We start from the raw sequence: 20,815 nt of genomic DNA, 5'->3' as shown, positions 1-20,815 counted from the left end.
GACCCAGAGGGCCCTTCTGTGTGAGGCTTCTGCGGCAGTTCATGCTGGAGAGCCTTATCAAACAAGATCATTTTGAGCCTCATTTCTCTGTCCTTCCTGGCCCTGGCTGTAAGCTTAGCACAGTGGGAATACTTCTGGGTAACATGTGACTCTCCCAGGCAGCGAATGCATTCACTATGCCCATCTGAGGCCGGCATAGCCTCGCACCATGACTCACACTTTTTAAACCCCAAGGAAGCCATCGCGGTGAGTCTTTACTGTTAATAGGGTACTTAGCCACTAATCAGTGCTTTCTAACCCAAAATAACATTCACAGCCTTCAGGGCAGCGGACGGCTTAACAGCCTCCTTGTCTGCACCTCCTTCGTTCCTCTTCTCTCTGCTATCTAATATGCTCTTCTCTTTTTTCTTTTTCTTTTTTTTTTTTTGTACAATAGTGACAAACAAACGAACTACACGTAAAAAACAACTCTCTTATCTGTCTCTGGCTTTAGCCAGAACGGATTCCGTCTGCAGCTGATGGCAGTTGAGAAGGAACTGGCGGGGACCGGATCGCGCACATGGCCGGGGGTGTGCGTTGGTGCACGCGCGATCCAACAGAAACTGCTAGAAGAATTCCGATCTGCGGCGCCGGGCGAGCCCAACACCTATTGTGGAGCACCGACGGGGACCACTTGAAGAACCACCAAGAATAATTTAATTGAAGTTTCTATCGCATCCAAATGTTTTGTTAATTTCTGCCTGCTAGTAGAACAGTAAAGCACACATATACTACGGCAAACAATGCATTAGCTATAGATTTGCTCACAGATATACTATGGTTGCTGAACAACCATCTAATGGAGCACCTTCCATTTTTTCTGATGAGATCTTTAAATACACTGGTACAAAAACAAGACTTGACATGATGCACTACTTTACTTAGCCAAAGTTCTGTGGCACCTTATACACTAAGGTTTTTTTGCAGCACACACTTTTGAGGGCAAAGACCCACTTTGTCAGAGAGCACTGGAGTGGAGTGTCCAGAGGCAGGTTTAATTATACGGGCTCAGGAACGGTATCATACAAAAACCTGTAGGAGAACACTTCCATCTCCCTGGATACTCAGTAGAGATTTAAAAGTCACCATCCTGCCCCAAAAATACTTTAAAAACAGACTCCAAAGAGAACTGCAGAGTTACAATTAATTTGCAAATTTGACACCATCAATCAAGGATTGAACAAAGACTGGGTATGATCGGCCAACTAAAAAGCAGTTCTCTTCTCTTGGTGTTCACACCTCCACATCAGCTACTGGAAGACGACCACATCCTCCCTGACTGACCTCATCAGCTCTGGCCTTACTCTTGACTGGGACTCCTTTCTTTTCAAAAGCCTGTATAATGACACCTGCCTCTGTAATCTCCATGGTTTTGCAGATACAGACTAACACAGCTACCCCTCTGATACTTGACTCAGGTTTTTAACTACAAGATTTAAAAACTTTTTATAGGATATTTTAAGCTTTACATTTTTGTACCAAAAACAGCACATTTGGTGATAAAAGTTCTATGACTCACCACAATGGGACAGATTGTGGCTAGCTGATCATAAAGGCATCTTGCTTCAGAAATGCTGCAAGCCTGGAATGTTACCTGTTAGAAGAAGCAGGTTTATTACATAAAAGCAAGTCTAAACTCTCTCTTCCTAGCATCAAACCACTCATTGGAACCAACAGTATTCTGAAAGTCACTTCAACTTTGTCTTTTAATTTATACATGGACTGAGGAAAACTGATTTTTGCTGCCAGTGTTTTCAGTAGCAACCATGTCAAACTACAACGTTTCAATGTGCATTACAGATTGTAGGTTGCAGCACAAGAGAATTCAGATGCTGTGGCTGTAGCTGTAGCTTAAAAGGCTAGCCAGGGCCAGTGCTTTTTTTGGGGTGGGGGAGGAGCCAGTAGTCAGCTGACTCTCCCCCCTTCCCCCCTACCCCCAACCAATGCCATGGGTGGAGCTGCCAAGGTGCCAGTATGTAAGTACTGGCACAGAAAATAGCACTGACCAGGATCAAGAAAAACTGAGAATTAACATCTCTAATGAACATGAGCTTATAATACATCTTTTAAGCAGCATTCAGAAAACAACTCACTTGAAGAAATGCTGTCAGCAAAGATTACAAGGTACAGAATTTGACATTACAGGTAAACATGTTTATAAAAGAACCCTTGAATCCAAGATCCTCTTGTGGCCTCCAGCCAAACTATACGCTACTATAAAACTTAGTCTTCGTTAGAAATCTACAGAGGACCTTCAACGAAGTCCCCCTCATGGCTGGTACGTATTACCAGAAGGAATTCCACGATATTGCCTCTATCCTATACAAATCGGACTCCATAATCACCATCAACGTCACACTGATGAAGTTACTGTCTTATACTCACATGCACCTCTGACAAGAAAAACGCTCCAGCATGCAAATTGCTCAAAGAATTTCAGTCAACTGGCATAACAAAGCTACTGTCTTGCATTGTTATGCACACAGGTTCTAGTACTCAGATGCAATCCAAGACTTTGTAAGGTTCTGTTTTTGTGCCTCTTGCTGGGGAGCAGAATTGCTGTATAACACTCAAAGAGATGTGTTTCTATCACTCAGATCACTAAGCACCATTATAGGATGTACCGAAAGGCTGGGTGGAGAGATCAAATTATTTTACTAGAAGGCACTTGATTTATCTTCTAAAGACTATCTAATCATGCTGAAGGTGCACGGAATGGCACTTCCACTGCATTTTTGACAAATGGACGTGCTCATATAGCCAGTTTATCATCTGAAGACCAGTATTAGGACATTTGCAGATCTATGCTGATAGATGCTTTTCCAATGAGCACAAAATTCGGGGGAGGGAGTAATGCTGTTTACATGGGGCCCTTTACGCCTGCTATTAAAAGGGCAGATTCTCATGCAATGGAATTGGTCTGAGATGATACTGGATATGCACGATCATCTCCATTACCTTTTTATCTCTAACTTCCCATGGTAAGTGATTTGACTATATGATACTCCCAGACTATTATAAAGACAATGAGTATCTACATAGCTTTCCATAAGCAGGATTTCATATAATTTTAAATGTTTAGCTACAACTACAAATAATAATATTGTATTTTTGATAATTACAAAACATACATAAAGATAGTAGAAAATATGAACTGATTTAAACAACTAATGCTGCATATAAATCTTTAAGACTACAAAAAGTCTGGATGTATTAGTGCATAGATCCTCCTTAATTTGCTACAAATGCAGCTTTCTCCCCTCAACATCATGTGACTATGTCAATGTTTTGTTCATTCGTCTAATCAGGAACAAAGGTGTTTGAAACAGATTATTACTACAAGTGTAGCCTACAGAATACTGAAACAAACAGCATTTAGAAGATTCTATTTAATTCCATGGAGGCATAACATAATGATCTCTTCCTGGTTACCACGAAAGCAACGGCAACAACAAAGACATACGCTTTGCAAAATTGCTACCATGGAATGACACTAATAACCAAATTTGAAAGGTACTAGAACACAGTAGAACGCCAAAACGTTACTGTATTTTATGTAAAATCAAAAAGAGATTTAAAGGTAAGAGAAGATTTGACCGTGCAATGATTATATGCCTATCAGTAAACAATAATAGTAAAAAATACCTGTGTGCATTAATTAGGAGGTTCACAGCATGATTTTAAAAAAAGAAAACGCCTACAAATAACTTAAGAATGTTACATAGGTATGATTTTTTTTAAATGGCAATCATTTTCTAAAGGTGTGCAGCAATTTAAAATGTTTCAGAACACTTTCTCTAATGCTGTTCTTAGTTCTTTGACCTCCTTCTCAAAAGTCTATCTGCAGGCTGGGTGACCTGGTGACGATTCTTACTTATTTCCAAAAAGGGTGGCTCGATGTAGACTGAAGTGAGATTCTGCTTAACATTTTTCATGAATCCAAAAAAATATACTTCATTCCGGATTGGCACGCTTTACATACCTTAACACGTAGCTCCAAGAAGAAGTGCTTGGCCAAATAACGGGGCATGTTCAGCACAATTCTAGAGACGTGCTAACCCCAGAGTCTAAGCTCTGCTCTCTTTACAAAAGACGACCAAAAGTATGCCATGCATACTGTGTACATTTAAATATATCCTTTTGTAAAGAAGTTAAATACTGGCAAATTATTAAGTTACAATATAAAATGAGACCATGGTGAACTATGGACAAGCCTCAAATGGATTCTGAAGAAGCATCACATTAAATAAAACTTGTGAATTTATGAAAAGACCAAGCACTTACAGAAGAAGAATTGTTACATAGATTACTTTCAGGATATTCTGTCTAAATAAGGGAGCAATTTGAGACAAAGAATTTAATTGTGTTTCTTTTATAACACTTTGAGATTCACCTCCATTTTACCTGAAGGCAGCAGTTGCCCATTCCAAAGCCCATGGCATCCATATATATATGGTCTGGCTTGGCTGCTTTTGCTGCTTCACCATCATCCTTAGGAAACGTTTCTACAAATGGCGACGGAGTATTCTTATCTTTAAATACTGCAAGGAAAATACAAATATTCAGTAAATAAAGTATCAGATCCTGATCAATTACATGAAGAAAACCACTGGTGTTTACTCACTTGGTACGTTTATCACTACTTTCTCGCCTCTTCGGTGTCGAATATTTCTTGTCAGAGTACTAGAATTTAAAGAGTTCAGATGAAATGTTTTTTCGCGGAGAAACGTCTAAATGTTTTAGCATCTAGCCTCCCACTCCTTTCTGCTTGTACTGTAACAGATTTGGTCCCTCACTGAAATCAATTCTATTTTTTTTTGTTACAGGGCATTACACTTATATCAAAATAAAGAAGCCTCTGACCTATGCTAGAATGGGACAAGGGAAATTGGGCACACTTAGTTTTCAATATTGTATGGTTTTGCAAAGGTTAAATTTTACATTGTAATAAAAGCTTCTGCAAAATTACACAATACTGTCCATCTCAAATGGACTAGCTCCAGGCTCCAGTTTGATTCCAGGATGGTTGCGGTGTTTGCAGAACAAATATTGGAGCATCATTTTGAGCAGAAGCTAGATGACTTGTGACAGGACTTCAGGAAAATAGTTTTTAGGTAATGTACTCAATCTTAACTATATGATGGATTCTGACAGTATCAGGCTAAAGCTGTTAAAATAGCATAACTCTGTAGTTCACCTTGATAGTAAATACACAACGTTACATATTTGCCTATGTCCCTGGGACTCGTACAGCAATTATTCTCCATAGCTTTGCATTCCACTTACAAAATTTTTTTATCATAGTGTTTTAAAGTTATGTACAAGAGGCATTACCCTCCCTCCTCCACACTCATTCTTACCTAAATCTAGGATGTTTGTTGATGGCTTCATCTGGAAAGAAGAGTGACTTTGAAGCTCCTCCTTCTACTGGCGTTGGCTCACATTCTGGTAGTGTAAATCCTGGACACCCTAATCTGTGCATAAACCACAAATTAAATAATTTTACAGCATTAATACTCTATTGTTAGGTAAGACAAGGATGTGAATAGACAAAGCAATAAAAACGGTGAAAAACTGTGCCTACTTTAGGTATTTTAAGGCACTTTTCAGTGTGACCTAATCACCAATAGTCACCAACACTAAAAGGGGGCTTATGACAGCCACGATTAAAAAGGTGAGCATTTGCCAATAATTACCACACTTTTAAACTGTGATTGCAACAAGTGGAATTTCATAACACTGTGTCAATGGATAGGAAACACTCACATTTTAAATGAAACTAAAAGAAGCATTAGAAAATTAATCCTCAGGTATGTCTTAGTACACATTAGCCTTCCTGAAATGCAACAATGTTCTCATGTGCCTTTGTATGATCCTGTTAATTCAAATCCATACAATAATCCATTTCAACAGAGATCACAATAGTTAAAAGGGACAAAGTCAATCTGAAGAACTAATCAATTTCAGAAGCCTATGTAGTACAGGTTGGACCTTCCTGATCCGGCACCCTTCTGGCTGCAAACTGGGTTTCCTAGCAAGTACAGCCAGTTTTGTACGCTGCCAGAGATTTCCTTTATGGGATGTGGTAAGTAATATCATACAGTGACTCAAGCAGTTTCTCTAAAACAAAGTGTGATTTGCCCAAAAAACACAGAGCTCAGAAAAGTAGATTTTAAAAAATAAAAACACCTATCTGCGTATTGTCTTAATGAGACTTAGCATTCCTCTCAAAACTCCAGACAGACATGATTTACTTTTGGTGTCCCCTGTCCTTCCTAGACACTAAATTATAGCTAGGTGGCTGTAGACCCAGCTTCTCACATCTGTCTGTGTGTCAGCCTTGCTGTACGCTAACTCTGGGTCCCATCAGTTGCCAGATGAACTGTTTATCCCAGCTCACCCCATTTTACCAAGAATAAAACTCCTTACGCTCACAGGCTATGTCTAGACTAGAGGGTTTTGTCGACAAAATAACCATTTTGTTGACAAAACCCAGGCAGTGTCCAGATTCTCAAAGGTGTTCTATCATCGACAGTAATTCAACTGAATGGAGCACTTTTGTCGAAAGCTGTACCTCGCTTACCACAAGGAAGAACACCTTTGTCGACAGAATGTCTGTCTGGACATTCCAGAGGCCCTTTACTAACAAAGAGGGCTTCTGGGACACTGTGCAACCCTGTCTACTGTGCTTCTAGTGGGCTGTTTTGCCAACAGAGTGGCCGGGCAGTCCAGCTGCTCTGTTGACAGAGCAGATGGCTCTTTCAATACAGGTTAGCAGTCTTGATGTGATCAGTTGACAGATGGTTTGCCACAAAGTATTTTCCAGACAAAATCTTCTGTTGACAAATCCCTCTAGTCTAGACATAGCCACAAAAGTCTTTTGATCTCAGCCCTAGCTTTAAGGAGGAGGAAAACACCCTAATCCATGTGGTTCCAGTCAGGTAGGTTCTTTCCCCCAACAGAGGGCCCACACATTGACCTCCTAATTCCTTTAAAACAGGTACCTGCTAAGATATTGTCTTATCTGGGTCACCGTTTTACCCTTTGGAGGGTCTGTAACAGCTCCCCTTTGTAGATTGCTGCTGACTGAATGCATGGAGTCAAATCAAAGAAATGTACAATTTCATTTTCTGATCTAGCTAAATTGACATTTCATGTTTAGCATTCTTATTGAAATGCTTAAAAGCCAATAAAATGTATGATTTTAGATGGCCAGCTCTCTATACTCTGATCATTCTCTTTGACAGTAATCAGAAATTATTAAAGATATAGATCTTGATTTTAATAAGACGCTGTTAACAGTAAGTATGTGAGTGACTTAGCCCACATCACATGCTCTGTACGGAATCACAGAATACTACAGACTGGACCTCCCTGGTCTGGTACCCTTGGGACCTGACTGGCCCCAAACAAGGGGTTTGCTGGACCAGGGAAGGGCAGCCCTCTGTGCTCCCTGCCACAAGGTTCTGTGCTACACTGGACCAGCTCTATTCCCAGCAACTTCTGTTGCTGGACCACAGAGGTTCAATCTGTACAACTGGAAAGGACCTTGAGAGATCACTGAGTCCAGCCCCTCCCCACCCTCCAGCACTCATAGCAGGACCAAGCACCATCTAGATCAGCAGTGAGCAACCTGTGACCTGCATATGGCCCACTGGGATTCCACCTTTGGCGTGAGCACCCGTCCACCACCCCGATCCACAACAGAGCTCTGCAAATTTCTAGTCCTTCCCCTCCCTCCCAGCAATTCTGGAGCACCGAATCAGCTGATTCATAGCATTCAAGCTCCATGAGGGAAGGGTGAGTGGGGGTAGGGGAGAAGAAGGGATGGACAACCTGCACATCAGCATTTTCATTGGTTTCCTGAAAGTGCTGGGAAGGGGAGGAATAGGAAGTGTAGGATTCCAGGGTCCCAGGGTGCAAGGGATTGTGCCGGCCACAGGTGAAACCCTAGTGGGCCACAGGCTGCCTCTGCAGCCCATTCATGTGGCCCACCCACTAAATCTTGGTTGCCCATTGCTAATCTAGGTCACCCTGACAGATCTTGAATCTGCTTTTAAATATAATCAATGATGGAGATTCCACATCCTCCCTAGTTGGTTTATTCCAGTGCTTAACCACCCTGATAGTTAAGTTTTCCCTAACATCCAACATAAAACTCCATTGCTGCAATTTACGCCCACTGGTTCTCATTTTATCATAGCTCAAGGAGAATAATTTCTCCTTCCTCCTCCCTTTACCAGCCTTTTAGGCACTTGAAAGCTGCTGTGTCCCCTCTCAGCTTTCTTTTTTCTGAAATGAACAAAAGCCAATTCGTTCAGCCGTCCCTTATAGGTCTTGTTTTCTAGACTTTTAAATAATTTTTGTAGCTCTTCTCTAGACCCCTTCCAATATCTCCACATCTTCCTTGAAACATGGTGCCCAGAATTGGACACAATACTCCAGTTGAGGCCCAATGAGTGCAGAGTGGAAGAATTACTGTGTGTGTCTTGCTCATGACACTCCTATTAATGCATCTCAGAAAGCAAAAAGGCACATTACATCAACAAAGTCACACTGTTGACTCATTTAGCTCCTGGTCTGCTACGACCCCGGGGTCCCTTTTTCTAGTACTCCTTCCTAGACAATCACTTCCCATTTTGTATGTGTGAAACAAAGCATTCCCTCCTCAGTGACATACATCCTATTTACCTCAGGCCATTTCTTCAGTTTGTCCAGATCATTGTGAATTACAACTCTGTCCTCCAAAGCAGTTGCAACCTCCCCCAGCACGGTATCCTCCACAGACTTTATAATCTTATGCTCTATACCTTTATTTAAGCTGCTGATGAAGATATTGAACAGAACCTGTCCCAAGGCTGGTCCCTAACGAACTGCACAAGTATGGCCAAGGCCAAGGGTCTGCAACCAAAATAGCGAGGAGAACCATCTTTTTCAAATTCAGTTACAAAATCAATACTTCAAGAGCCGCAATGTATATCAATATGCAACACTCCTTAACAAATAACATCAAACCATACTTTGTTACCCCTATTTTAAGAACAGCACACACAATGATTTGTACTCATTAGAAAGTTACCCCCATCTTCAGGTTTTATCTGCCTCAGCCAACCCTGACATCCCCAAGCTTTACCCCAATCCTGCAAACCCACCCCACCATCCCTAGGCTTAACCCCCTCCACCCCAAACCACCATCTCCATCCCCAGGCTTAATCCCTCTAATCTCCAAACCTACCCCCCCACCCCAACTCCTCTCAGCCCCAAACCTACTTCCCATCCCCAGGCTTTACCTGCTTCAGCCCTGAGACCCCAAATCTGCCCCCTCCCTCCCATCTCCAGGATTAACCTGCCTCAGCTGAAGAGCTCCTCCATGGCTGCTGCCTCCCACCTGCTGCTCTGCCCTCCTGCCTCCTTCTCAGCAGGGCTGCACAGATCCAGCAGGGGCAGACTTGGCCGCCCCTCCCTGCAACTCTCCTGCTCACTTCCTCCACCCGCAGCACAGTGGCTCCCTGTCCTTCCAGCACTGAAATAATGGAACTCCATTTAATTGGTTTAACAGCCAGATCCCTCCTGCTGCCCTCCCAGCCATTAAACCAATTAAATTTAGTTCCGTTATTTCAGCACAGCAGGACAGGGAGCTGCCAAGTTGCCAATCCCTCACCAAGGCTATGCTTTTTAGAGCAACCCCCCCCAACACTACAGGAGAAAATCTGGCTGCACAGACTAGGGATGTAAAATACCATTTAATTAGTTAACTGATTAAGTGGGAGGGGAAGGAGTACGCAGGCAACAGCCAGGCCAGAGTGCCCTCTGCAGGCAGAGGTCCTCTAGCGAGGTCTGAGCAACCCGCCTGCAGCAGGCCCAGGAGTGATGTTGGTGGGAATGAGGGGTTGCTCCTGCATGGGCAATCGGGGGGAGAGGGTGCTCCAGCCCCTACCAGTTAACCATACCTGGTCAACCTCATCCGTGACAATCAACAATGCAGATGCAAGCAAGCAACTCAGCAAGCCCCAAGACACTCAAAAATTTCTGAAGGTTAACTTATTCAATTTAGCAATTTATTTCTTCCCATTTATTTTGGGACATTACCCCTTGCCTTTTCAGATAAAAATGCAAGATCAGACAAACTATCACTCCTTTAACAGTTAAGCCTACTGCATCTAACCAAAGTCGGAAGCAGAATCCTCTGGTTCTATTTCCAGCTTGACCAATGGCTTGCTCTGTCAATGAGGGATGTTGCCGGATGAGAGAATGCTAGTTTTTGGAGGTACAGCCTGTGTAAGAGCTGGGATGGGAGGGGGAGGAACCCCTTTATTAGATCACCTATTCTGCCTCACAGCCAAATTGTTCTCTGAACCCTAGTTTGTGTTGCATGTCGTATCAATTTCAGAAACTGCCCTCAGCGAGAAACCACAGTATTGGGGAATGCTTAAAAGTGACCTTCAAGAATGAATGAACGATGAAGCACAAATATCATCAAGATACAATTTTTTGGGGAAATAAGATTTTTCTACATAACCAAGACATCAAAAATGAATTACGTGATTCACTAACTGACCTGAACAGCAAAAGCAAAAGCTAGAAGTGAGTTTAAATTAATCCTTTCTTTTCAACTGAAAACCACTTGCAAGATGCATGTTCATCAACACCACAGAGACTATTCAGCCCGCAATCTCACATAAGTACATTTCAGAAATATATAGCATCTAACCTTGGAAATGATGTCACAGTACAAACAGCCTCATTTTCTTTTAGTATAGAAGCAGCCTCTTGCCGTCGTTTCCTCATGTTATCTTGTACAGTGTTAAATTCAGACATGGTTCCTCCATATGGCTGCCCAGGTGTCCCTTCAATCATATAGCTTCCATATTCTGGACGCCAAAGTGTTGGGTGGCTGGAATGAAAGAACAGTTAAATATTTTTATACAATTGCAAAAGAGATGGATTATTAAGAATGAACTGTAGAGAAGAGTATAACCTTTGAGACTGACATACTTCAGGAACCAGAAATGGTTGAGTGTTTAGAGAATTTTGCTGTCAAAAGACCTCATCTGTACTAAGCATGCTCCATCTCAGGGAGACAACTGAACAGCACTTCCCCTGCAACTGCTTCTTCTACCTCACATGATGCTGTGCACAGAACTACGAGCAGGGAAGACACTCTCCTATGTTTTCTAATATTCCCCCCAGCTCTATGGGCACCCAAGCAGGGAGGAAGACACCTGACTACAATGCAGAGGGGCAGCAGACGGTGGGATACGGTAGGAGTGAGACAGTGTGTAAAGGTCTGTAACTACTAGAAGATATTTCTCTCCAAACCCTAGAGGGAGCATATTGTCCTCTCAAGGTTTATGATTGCTACCAGTTACTCTTAGCTCAAGTGGCAGAGTTCAGCGATGGGATTCTAAAAGGTTCAAATGTTCTGAATGGGGGATTCATATATTTTGAATATAGAATTTGTCTCTGCTTTTTAAAAACAAGACATTAAATAAAAAACCTTTTATTAAAAGAGCAATAAGATTCCAAGCCATGCACTCAAAAAAGTCAGAAGTTGCAGATGCAGCCCTAACTTGAGTCTCTTGGGATGTGCGCGTTATGATGAAGTCTTTAATTGCAAAGACAATTCTCTCCTCCAACCTGACCCCAAGACCTCTGCCTCATTCACTGAATAGTTCTTGAATATTCATTTTCATCTTCATTCTGCAACAGGTTCCAGACCTAATTTAATATATTCCATATATACAGTGCTCTGAATACAAAATTATTGATTTTGTCATGGACATTCTTCAAGTTCTTACAGGATCTGAATGCTTCAAACATTTCAAACATGCTTCACAACACTTCTGAAATATGAGGAGAATACCTAATTCTCAGATGGGGAGCAGAGGCACAGCAATTGTCTCAAAAAGCCAAAATTGTCAAGTTTCTACTAATTTTAAATGCCCAATTTGATTTTTCGGAGGTCTTGACATTTTTATAGCACTTATGTTCAGAACCAGTGCCTTTGTTGTGCCTGTACTCAGTGCTGACACCATGGCAGCCCCAGACATGTGAATGGCTGGGGGTAGAGAACAAGCGGAGTACCAGCTCCTCCTCCCCCTTTTTTTTTTTAAATACAAAAAGGGCAATGTTCAGAACACATCTCCCAGTGACTACAGCTGCAGCTGAGGTTTCAGTATCTAAAACTGGTCACACAGAAAAAACAGAATACATGCACTTAAGGGCATATCTACATACATGGCAAAAAATTCCAACCACACAAAAAATCCTATCTGTGGTAATGAGTCTCAAAGCACAGATCTACAGAGTCAGACACAGGCTCATGCTATGGAGCTAAAACAGCTAAGGAGATGTTCAGATCCATCCTATCCACAGGCTTCAGAGTCCAAACCCAAAAAGTCTAAATGCCTTTTTAGTGCTATAGCATTAAGTTCAAGCCTGTAGATCTAGGTTCTGAAATTCGCTGCTGTGGGGTGTGATGGTGGACGGGGGCACTGGCATTTTAGGCATATAACACAATATTCAGTTGGCCAGAAAGAGCAAGTGACTTGTCCAGGATCACATAGAAACTCAGTGGCAGAGACAGAATCCAGTCTTCCAGGTAACATCCAACCATGAGACCGTTCTTTTTTCCTCCCTCAATGTAATTCCCTACCTAATTCATTACACATCTTTCAACTTCCACAGGAGCCGTATAGGCAACAAATTTCAACATGCTAACTGGATTCCTGCCCAGAGCACTACCCATCCTGTGTACTTAATGAGGGAGAGGTCGGACATGGGTGAAGGAGAGGGTGTGAAAAATAGATACAAGGTTATGTAATTAATGATTGTACAAGGGAAAAAAAAGGAACTACTACTTACTTGGGATTAACTCTTTCCCCCTTCTCTTGAAGTGTGTGAAGAACTTCTTCTCCAGTTAGTGACAAACGTACTCTCTTATGTTCATGATCAAAAGCTACCAACATATACTCCACCTATTGTAAATAATGAATGAAAATGCACAAAATGTTAGCATTTAAGATAAATTTTACAAGTGTTAAAACAGTAGGAAAGTTATAAACAAACTGATATGAGCCCCTGGAATTGATCTTTAATAGCTTCTTAGCGATGATTACCAAGTAGGAATGTCATAAGGTGGTGCAGAAAAGGCAGCAAATCTTTAACAATTATTTGACAGGAGTAACAAAATGCATCTCTTGGAATCTGATCCCAAGTACTCTTAGTGGTCACTGAAAGGAGGTGTGAGTATTCTTAACAGAAGCTCCTAAAGAGAAGATTTTTGCAGCCATATTATATTACTTTAAAAAAGCACAACTACATGCAAACTACTCGCTGTTAACAGTCTGCATCATTACGTCTTTCTGATGTGCTAGAAATGCATAGCATTAACTCATTTAAACTCAAATACGTTACCCATACATTCCAATGCCTGAACAAGCAACTATTAGGCTTATGTAACAAAGCATTAACTTATGCTCCAGAAAAATTCAATTATGACATAACGCCAGTCCATCTACAGAGGTCCTACAAAACCATGCTATGGAGCAGCGTTTACCAAAATGTGGTATGCAAAAGGATTTTAAAGGGTATACAACAGAAAATGAACTGAAAAATCAGGAGTATGCCAATAAGGCCAAACTCCTGAAAGGGGTATGTGAATAGTTTAAGTTTGGGAAACACTGCTGTAGAGTAATACTGAAAGAAAATCTGCTTCCAAGAAATCTGTGGAGGAAATAAGTCAAATTTGAGGTTGTCTTCAAGTGATTAATTTTTATCAGTAGCTTGAAGTGTTCTCTGGCTATCAAAATCCCTTTGAAACTATCTGAACATGGCAATGTTAACTATACCAAAAGGATGACCACAAGGATATTTTAAGACTTCAAATTAAGCGAAAGCTATCTGGAAAAAAGTACATTACTCACTATTCTGAGCACTGGGAAGTGCAATTTACTGCCCCTCTATACAATTACAACGTGAGAGCACCTCAATGCCATTTTTTCCAGTAGTTTTATTTCCCTAAATGTACCTTCCAAACAAGGCTTGAAGAATCCCAAAGCAGACATGACACCACACTTACGTTTTTGTTTAATCATCTTACAGCATGAGATCTTCCCTTTTAGACTTAAAAATTAGAAGCAGTTAACTTCACAACATTTGATTAACAACGCTTCTATGCTGGTGCCCTCACAAATACAGAGTCTGAGTTCATGAAGCTTGATCCTGCAATGGAGAAGCCTGCGATTTTGAATTACAATGTTCTGATTTACAATGCAATTGTAAGGAATCGCTTTGTCATAAATCCAAGGACTACCTGTAACCTGTACAAGCACCAAGCAGGCCCTACTTAAAATTCAAGAGATCATCATCACAGAAAGTCTTCCAGCTGGGATGTTTCAATCTCTGTACTGTGTTGATCAGTAACATCACATTACATCTTTTAGACAGCACCAGCCCCCAAGTATCTATCACAACTTATGGGAATCCATACGTCACTAAACATTTTTTCTGTGTTATTTTCATAGTATTTGCAGAACATGCCAATTTTTAAGGTTTTGCCCCTTAACTGACACGGCTCTTGATGTGCTTTTGTACTCATGTGAAAAGCACAAGTTAAGATCACCTCCTTAATGAAAAATCTGAGCTATAACTTAACAGATTTTCTTTGACTATGTTCATTGTCACTGTAGCAGCAGTAACTCTGCCTATGTACATTAATCTGTTGTTGTAATTTAAGATTAAAACTAAAATTCTATTACCCAGGAACAGTGATGAGCAACCTGTGGCCCCTGGGTGGTATGTAGCACACAAGAGTTCCACCCAAGGCCCACAGATTCTCTGGCTGCCCTCCTCCCCCACGTGCCTCTGTACTTCCTATGCCTCCTCCGTCCTAGCACCTTCAAAGCAGCCATGAAATACTTCATTTGCACTCTGTCCAGCTTCCTCCCAGAGTGGAAACACGACTTATCAAGCTGTTAACTGCATTCCAGAGGAAGGAGAAAGAAGGGGAACAAGTTTGCAAGCTTTGGAAGTGCTGGGAGAGAAGGAGAGGAGCAGGTAAGTGCAGTGCTCATTTCCAGTGAGAGAGAGGTGCCTAGGGAGTGATGGCTGACAGGTGGCTGCAGCTGGAACCCCAGTGGGCCATGGGCTGCTGCAGCCCAGTGAGGTGAAGGAGGGCCACTCATGCAGCCCATGCACTATTGGTGGTTGACCATCCCAACTCAAGAAATGTTTGGGATTCTAATTAGAAAAGACCTCTGATAGACTCACTACTGATCAACTATACAAAAAAAGTTTGAGAGGTTTCATAATCTCCAACCTCAAAAGAGAAGTAGAAGTCACTGCAATCTCCATGCAGAACAGTTACAATTTCACGACACACATGAAGTCAGTCTATATAAACATTCAAATTAAAGAAAAATGTTGACTGCATTATATGGCAATTCAGTGAAGGGAAAAATTAAGTTAAACTGTCAAATACTACCTGGCTTCCATTTAATATCCAGCTGGATTTGTTGCAAGTTCAATTATAAAATTCTGGTTATCAAATTTGATGCCTTAATGGAAAAAAGTATTTGCCCTATGCATTATTGTGCCAAGCATGTTACTTATATGAGCAAGTAGGTCTGTATTCATTATGTCTCAAGATTTTTTCTTTCACATCAAGAGATGCATGCAAACTATTGAAAACAGCTCAAATAGTTATTTAAAGACCTGAAATATGAAAATGAATCTCAAAAAATCCCAACTAACAGAAATTCTATACCCAAGCCACATACCAAGGTCTAGAACAAGGGTCAGCAACCCCCAGCACGCCCTGCCTCTCTTCCTCCCTGCAGTTGTGAGCTTGCTCAAAGCCATGTCACCTGTGGATTAACAAAAGAACAGCTAACACCACCAGTGACCACCTAAACGGTAAAGCGCTGCACCTTAATTTATGAAGCTGTTCTGAGCAGCACTACTTGTGACTCTAAAAAGAAACACCAGTACTCAGACTGTACATAGAGGTCAAAAGGTCAAATTTCAGCGCTCTGCTTTGGAAAGGTTGCTGACCCCAGTCTAGAGAAAAAAACAAATGCATAACTAAGTTTATCAATTACTAACACTTCAACTAACTTAAAGCCACACAAGGGCACCTTTAATTTTGTCCTCTTGCTTTGCTCTGTAACACATATGCTGACGAATACAGAAGAAAAAAGTTACTTTCCTATACTCCTTTGACTAATTCGGGAATCTGGGCCTCCACAAACAAAAAACAATTCTCAATAAAACTAACTGATTTGGAGTTTGGATGCCAAGCCATTCAGAAATGAAAGCTAACAGAATATCTGTCCCCAACCCTTTCCCACAATCCTACTCACCCCAACATCTTAACTCAAGTCCCTAACAAACAGAACCTTGGTACATACTTGGAGCGTCATCAGATCACACCATTTTGGATCAAGGAGGGGGGTAAGTTCCAAAGTCCTGTGGTTCTAAGAGAATGTCAATTAACATCTCCTGCCTCCCCTCCTTATGACACCAGAGATGCTAATTAAGAGCCATCTCACAGCAACGATGGTACTGAATAGGCAGAATGGTGATCAAAGGTAGACAAGACTCAGGCCAGTTGAGCCTTTATAGGTCACGAAAACCATATGAAACCTCCATCCGGAGAGCAGCTAGTAATCATGCAGAATCTGGAGCATCTCCCAGCAAGATGTTGTCCTCATTATGCAAGCAGAAAGCATTCTTTGCCAGTTTAAAATTATTTGGGGAATTGAAGTGTCATTTCATAGGGTTTTGACATGCAACTCATTGCAAGTCGACTCATGAGGTGACAAACGCATCCGTGCCAGTAGTAGGATCTACACTTGAAAACTGACCTGGTTATTGCTACAGTAATCACTGACCTGCGGTAGCAAGAAGTCTAACACACACCCAAAGTGGCATTCTCAGGCTAATTCAGGCTAATGGGTAACATATTCCTTCAAAAAGGTATTACCTCTTCCATCTCCTCTGGTTATTTCCCACATTCCACCATCATCACCTTATTTATTGTTAAGTCTTAGCTTCACAAAGCTCTCTCAACCATGCCCCGATCTCAAATACACAGTGGCTGCAGCAACACATACATACGCCTGGGTATCAGGCTACTGATGCCATTGCACCCCATATTTGCTTACTACCACTCTCAACAATCCCATGTGCATGTTGAACAGGAGTGACAACAGCACTCTATATTCAAGCATCCTTTGAGAAGATGAGCAATTACCCTCAAATAAGATTCTGAAACAAGCTGCAACAACTTCCTTTTTGACAAAGTTTTCCAACTGTATTAGGAAAGTGATCTTATTTAAACAAAATATAGCTAGAGTTCACAGAATCACAGAGCTGGAAGGGACCTCGGGAGGTCATCTAGTCCAGCCCCGTTTCAAGCAGGATCAACCCCCATTAAGTAATCCCAGCCAGGCCTTTGTCAAGCCGGGACTTAAAAACCTTGAGGGATGGAAAATCCACCATCTCTCGAAGCAACACATTCCAATGCTTCACCACCCGCCTGGTGAAGTAGTTTTATAACTTACACCTCCCCCTCTTCAACTTCAGCCCACTACGCTTTGTTCTGCCATCTGACACCACTGAGAACAGTTTCTCACCCTCCTCTTTAGCGCTCCCCTTCAGTAAGTTGAAGGCTGCTATTAAATCACCCCTAAGTCTTCTCTTCTGTAAACTAAAGAAGACCAAATCCCTCAGCCTATCTTCATAGGTCTTGTGCTCTAGCCCCTTGATCATTTTTGTTGCCCTCCGCTGAACCTGCTCCAGCAAATCCAGATCCTTTTTATACTGGGCGTGGGTGCCAAAACTGGACACAATATTCAAGATGTGGCCTCACCACTGCCGAATACAGGGGAATAACTACTTCTCTCGATCTGCTCGAAATGCTCCTCCTAATGCACCCTGATATGCCTTTAGCCTTCTTGGCTGTAAAGGCACACTGTTTACTCATATCCAGCCTTTCATCCACCATAAAAAATGGAAGGAACCTCAGGACGTCAGACTCCAGTCTCCTGCACTCACAGCAGGACCTATCACCATCCCCGACAGATTTTTTTCTTTTTTTCCAAGTAAAGCTATCCTGAATTTACAAAGCCAGGGCTCTAACCACTGAGGTCTCTCTCTCTCCTGTTGACAGCTTGCCTCACTCTGGAAGGATGAAGAGTGAATTCCAGCATAAAAGTCAACTATAGACTTCACAGTGCAAGCTAAGATGGGAGCTATAAAGATCTAAGATAAGAGATGCAAAGATGATTCCAGAAAAATCCATAACGTGAACACATTACTCAACAGCCTCCCACATCCACCCGGCTTTAGATGCAGTAATTGACTTTGTAGCCAAAGGATCTGACTGACGGCTATACAGCCTTCTTAACATAAAGATCTGCTGTTAATTCCTGGGGGCGGGGGGAGAGAGACAAGCAGCTGCCAGGCAAGCCACAAAATTTGCTTGCCAATGTAGAGGACAAAAACAACGTAGAGGAATGGTCCACAGTGTGCTATGATTGACTAAGTTGAATGTTTCAGTCAGGTCAATGAAATTCAGGTATAAGGCTTGGTTTTGTTCATGATGCTTTTCTTGCAGTTGCCAGGAAATGAAGATCATGTCTGCTGTTCCCCGGAATGGTCAAAAGCCACACCGGGATTCTGGGAGAATTTCTTCTGAGATTGATAGGAGTGTCTGCTAAGATCTGAGCTAAGATTATCCCTGCCATTGCCAAGAGGGAGATGCCATGACAGTTTGCACAGTCTGACCTGTCGCCCTTCTTCAAGAGACCGATGATCAGTCTGTGTCTGAAAACTTATGGCATCTGCTCCCTATCCCAGATCTTGAGAACCAGGAGGTGGAGCTGTTTGTGGAGCTCTGGCCCACATTCTTTGAAGACTACAGTGTGGATTCCATCTAGTCCAGTAGCCTTGCTGCACTTCTTCACTTTGACAGCAGCTAGGCCCTCACTCGGGGTAAGAAATGTTGCAAGACTGGGTCTGGGCAATTGCTGAGGGATTCAGTCAAGGGATTCTAAGGCCACAGTGGAGGAGTGGTTCAAGAGCTCGTTATAATGCTCCCTCCAGTGAGGAGCAATGGTTTCATTGTCTTTCAAGAGTTGGGCACCATTCTTTGATCTAATGGGATTGATTCCATGGTTTCTTGGTCCACAAACAGCTTTGGTAGCATTGACGAAACCTCTTGTATCCTCTTGATGTCAGAGATGCTGGAGTGTTCGTGCCTTCTCAGTCCCCCACTCCCCCCCACCCAGAGTCCTTGTTTTATGTTGGACTTCTGCCTTGGTCTTGGAATGTGCTTCTCTCTTCATTGTGCAGTTGATGTTGCTTTGCCAGCCCGAAAAGGCTCTCTTTTTGCCTCAATCAAGTATTCAATTTCTACATAATTCTTATCAAACCAGTCCTGATGCTTCCTGGACCGGTGGCCAATGGTTTCTTCACCAGTTCCAATGATGGCATTTGTAAAATGACACCAGCTTTCTTCCACATTTTCAGGGTCTACTGTTGGCAGTACTTCCTTTGGAATGCTATCTGGAAGTCACTTCCTCTGAAGTCCTTCAAGCCTTTTATGTTGATCTTTCGTTGGATCTGTTTCCTCTGACTTCTCCATTTGGTGACAATCCTAAATCATCATCCTAGACCAAATAAGGTGATCAGTACAGCAGTCATCAGCACTAGTCTTTGCACGTGTGAGAAGGGCATGAGGCCAATCCCAAGCACGGATGATGACCAACTATGAGGTGCCAGTGCTTCAATCAAGGACATTGCCATGAAGCCTTAAATTTGTTTGTGTGGCGAAAGATAGTGTTTGTGATGATGTGCTCACATTCTGCACATTTCGTAAGGAGGAATGCTCCATTCGAGTTGCTGTTGCAGACTCCCCCTTTCCCAATGGCAGTCTGCCAGAGATCTGTGTTTCTTTAGACCCTGGCATTGAAAGCCACCAAGAGAATAATCTTATCTTCTTTGGGTATGTCTTTCAAGACTGTACCCAATTGCATGTAGAACTTCTCTTTCACATCATCTTCGGCATCTAGAGTTGGTGCATAAGCACTGATGACAGTTCCTGTTGTTTTTTGAGAAGTCTCAAGCCCAGAGTCATGGGATGCTCATTGAAGCCAACAGGGATTTCAAATAGAATCTTTGTCAGTTCATTTTTGATGGCAAATCCTACTCCATGAATTCGTTTTTCTTCCTTTGGGATTCCTTTCCAGAAAAACGCAAACCCTCTGCCTTCTTCTCTTAGCAGTCTTTCTTCTGGTCTACATGTTTCTCCCAGGGTAGCTATATCAATGTAGAATCGTTGCAGCTCATGGGTGGTAACTGCTTAGCTTCTTTTGAGTCGCTCACTGTCTGGACTGTCCATAAGAGTCCAGGTATTCCATGTTCTAAAGCTTACTGTTCAATTTTGACTGCGCAGATGTGAACCCACTGAATACAGTTATCCAGTCAGAAGAGCTGAGGTGGACTATGTTTATGGTACCTTCTCTAGCTCCCACTGCATGTGGGGTGAGCAGAGTGGGTCCTAAATAGGGCTGCTCAGTCATGGATGCAGCAGCCAGACCCTTCTACCATCTCAGTCCTCAAAAGAGGATAGCTATATCTATCCACCACCCATGTGCTAGTTCATGACTAAAAGCTTCCAGAATTCAGAGTCATGCACCCATTATCATTCGCCGATCACTGTAGGGCTTAAGTTCGGAGAATAGTACACTGAGGAAGACACCTGTGTGTGACT

General features: G+C 42.2%; 1 protein-coding gene across 1 annotated transcript in view; it reads right to left on the bottom strand.

Annotated features, from left to right (window-relative positions):
* The window catches only part of GCLC (glutamate-cysteine ligase catalytic subunit), a 60,284-nt gene that overhangs the window by 31,442 nt on the left and 8,027 nt on the right, over window positions 1-20,815 (bottom strand). Inside the window, exons 2-7 of the mRNA XM_074991166.1 lie at window positions 12,904-13,016; window positions 10,751-10,933; window positions 5,400-5,513; window positions 4,664-4,722; window positions 4,444-4,580; window positions 1,559-1,633 (exon numbers count right to left, since the gene is read on the bottom strand). Coding sequence (XP_074847267.1) covers window positions 1,559-1,633; window positions 4,444-4,580; window positions 4,664-4,722; window positions 5,400-5,513; window positions 10,751-10,933; window positions 12,904-13,016 — 681 coding nt within the window. The remainder of the gene's footprint in view (window positions 1-1,558; window positions 1,634-4,443; window positions 4,581-4,663; window positions 4,723-5,399; window positions 5,514-10,750; window positions 10,934-12,903; window positions 13,017-20,815) is intronic.

This window comes from Carettochelys insculpta, chromosome 3 (assembly GCF_033958435.1).
Source record: "Carettochelys insculpta isolate YL-2023 chromosome 3, ASM3395843v1, whole genome shotgun sequence".
NCBI classification, from domain to species: Eukaryota; Metazoa; Chordata; order Testudines; family Carettochelyidae; genus Carettochelys; species Carettochelys insculpta.
Note: the sequence above shows the minus strand (reverse complement) of the source record. Positions and strands in the feature narration are given on the sequence as shown.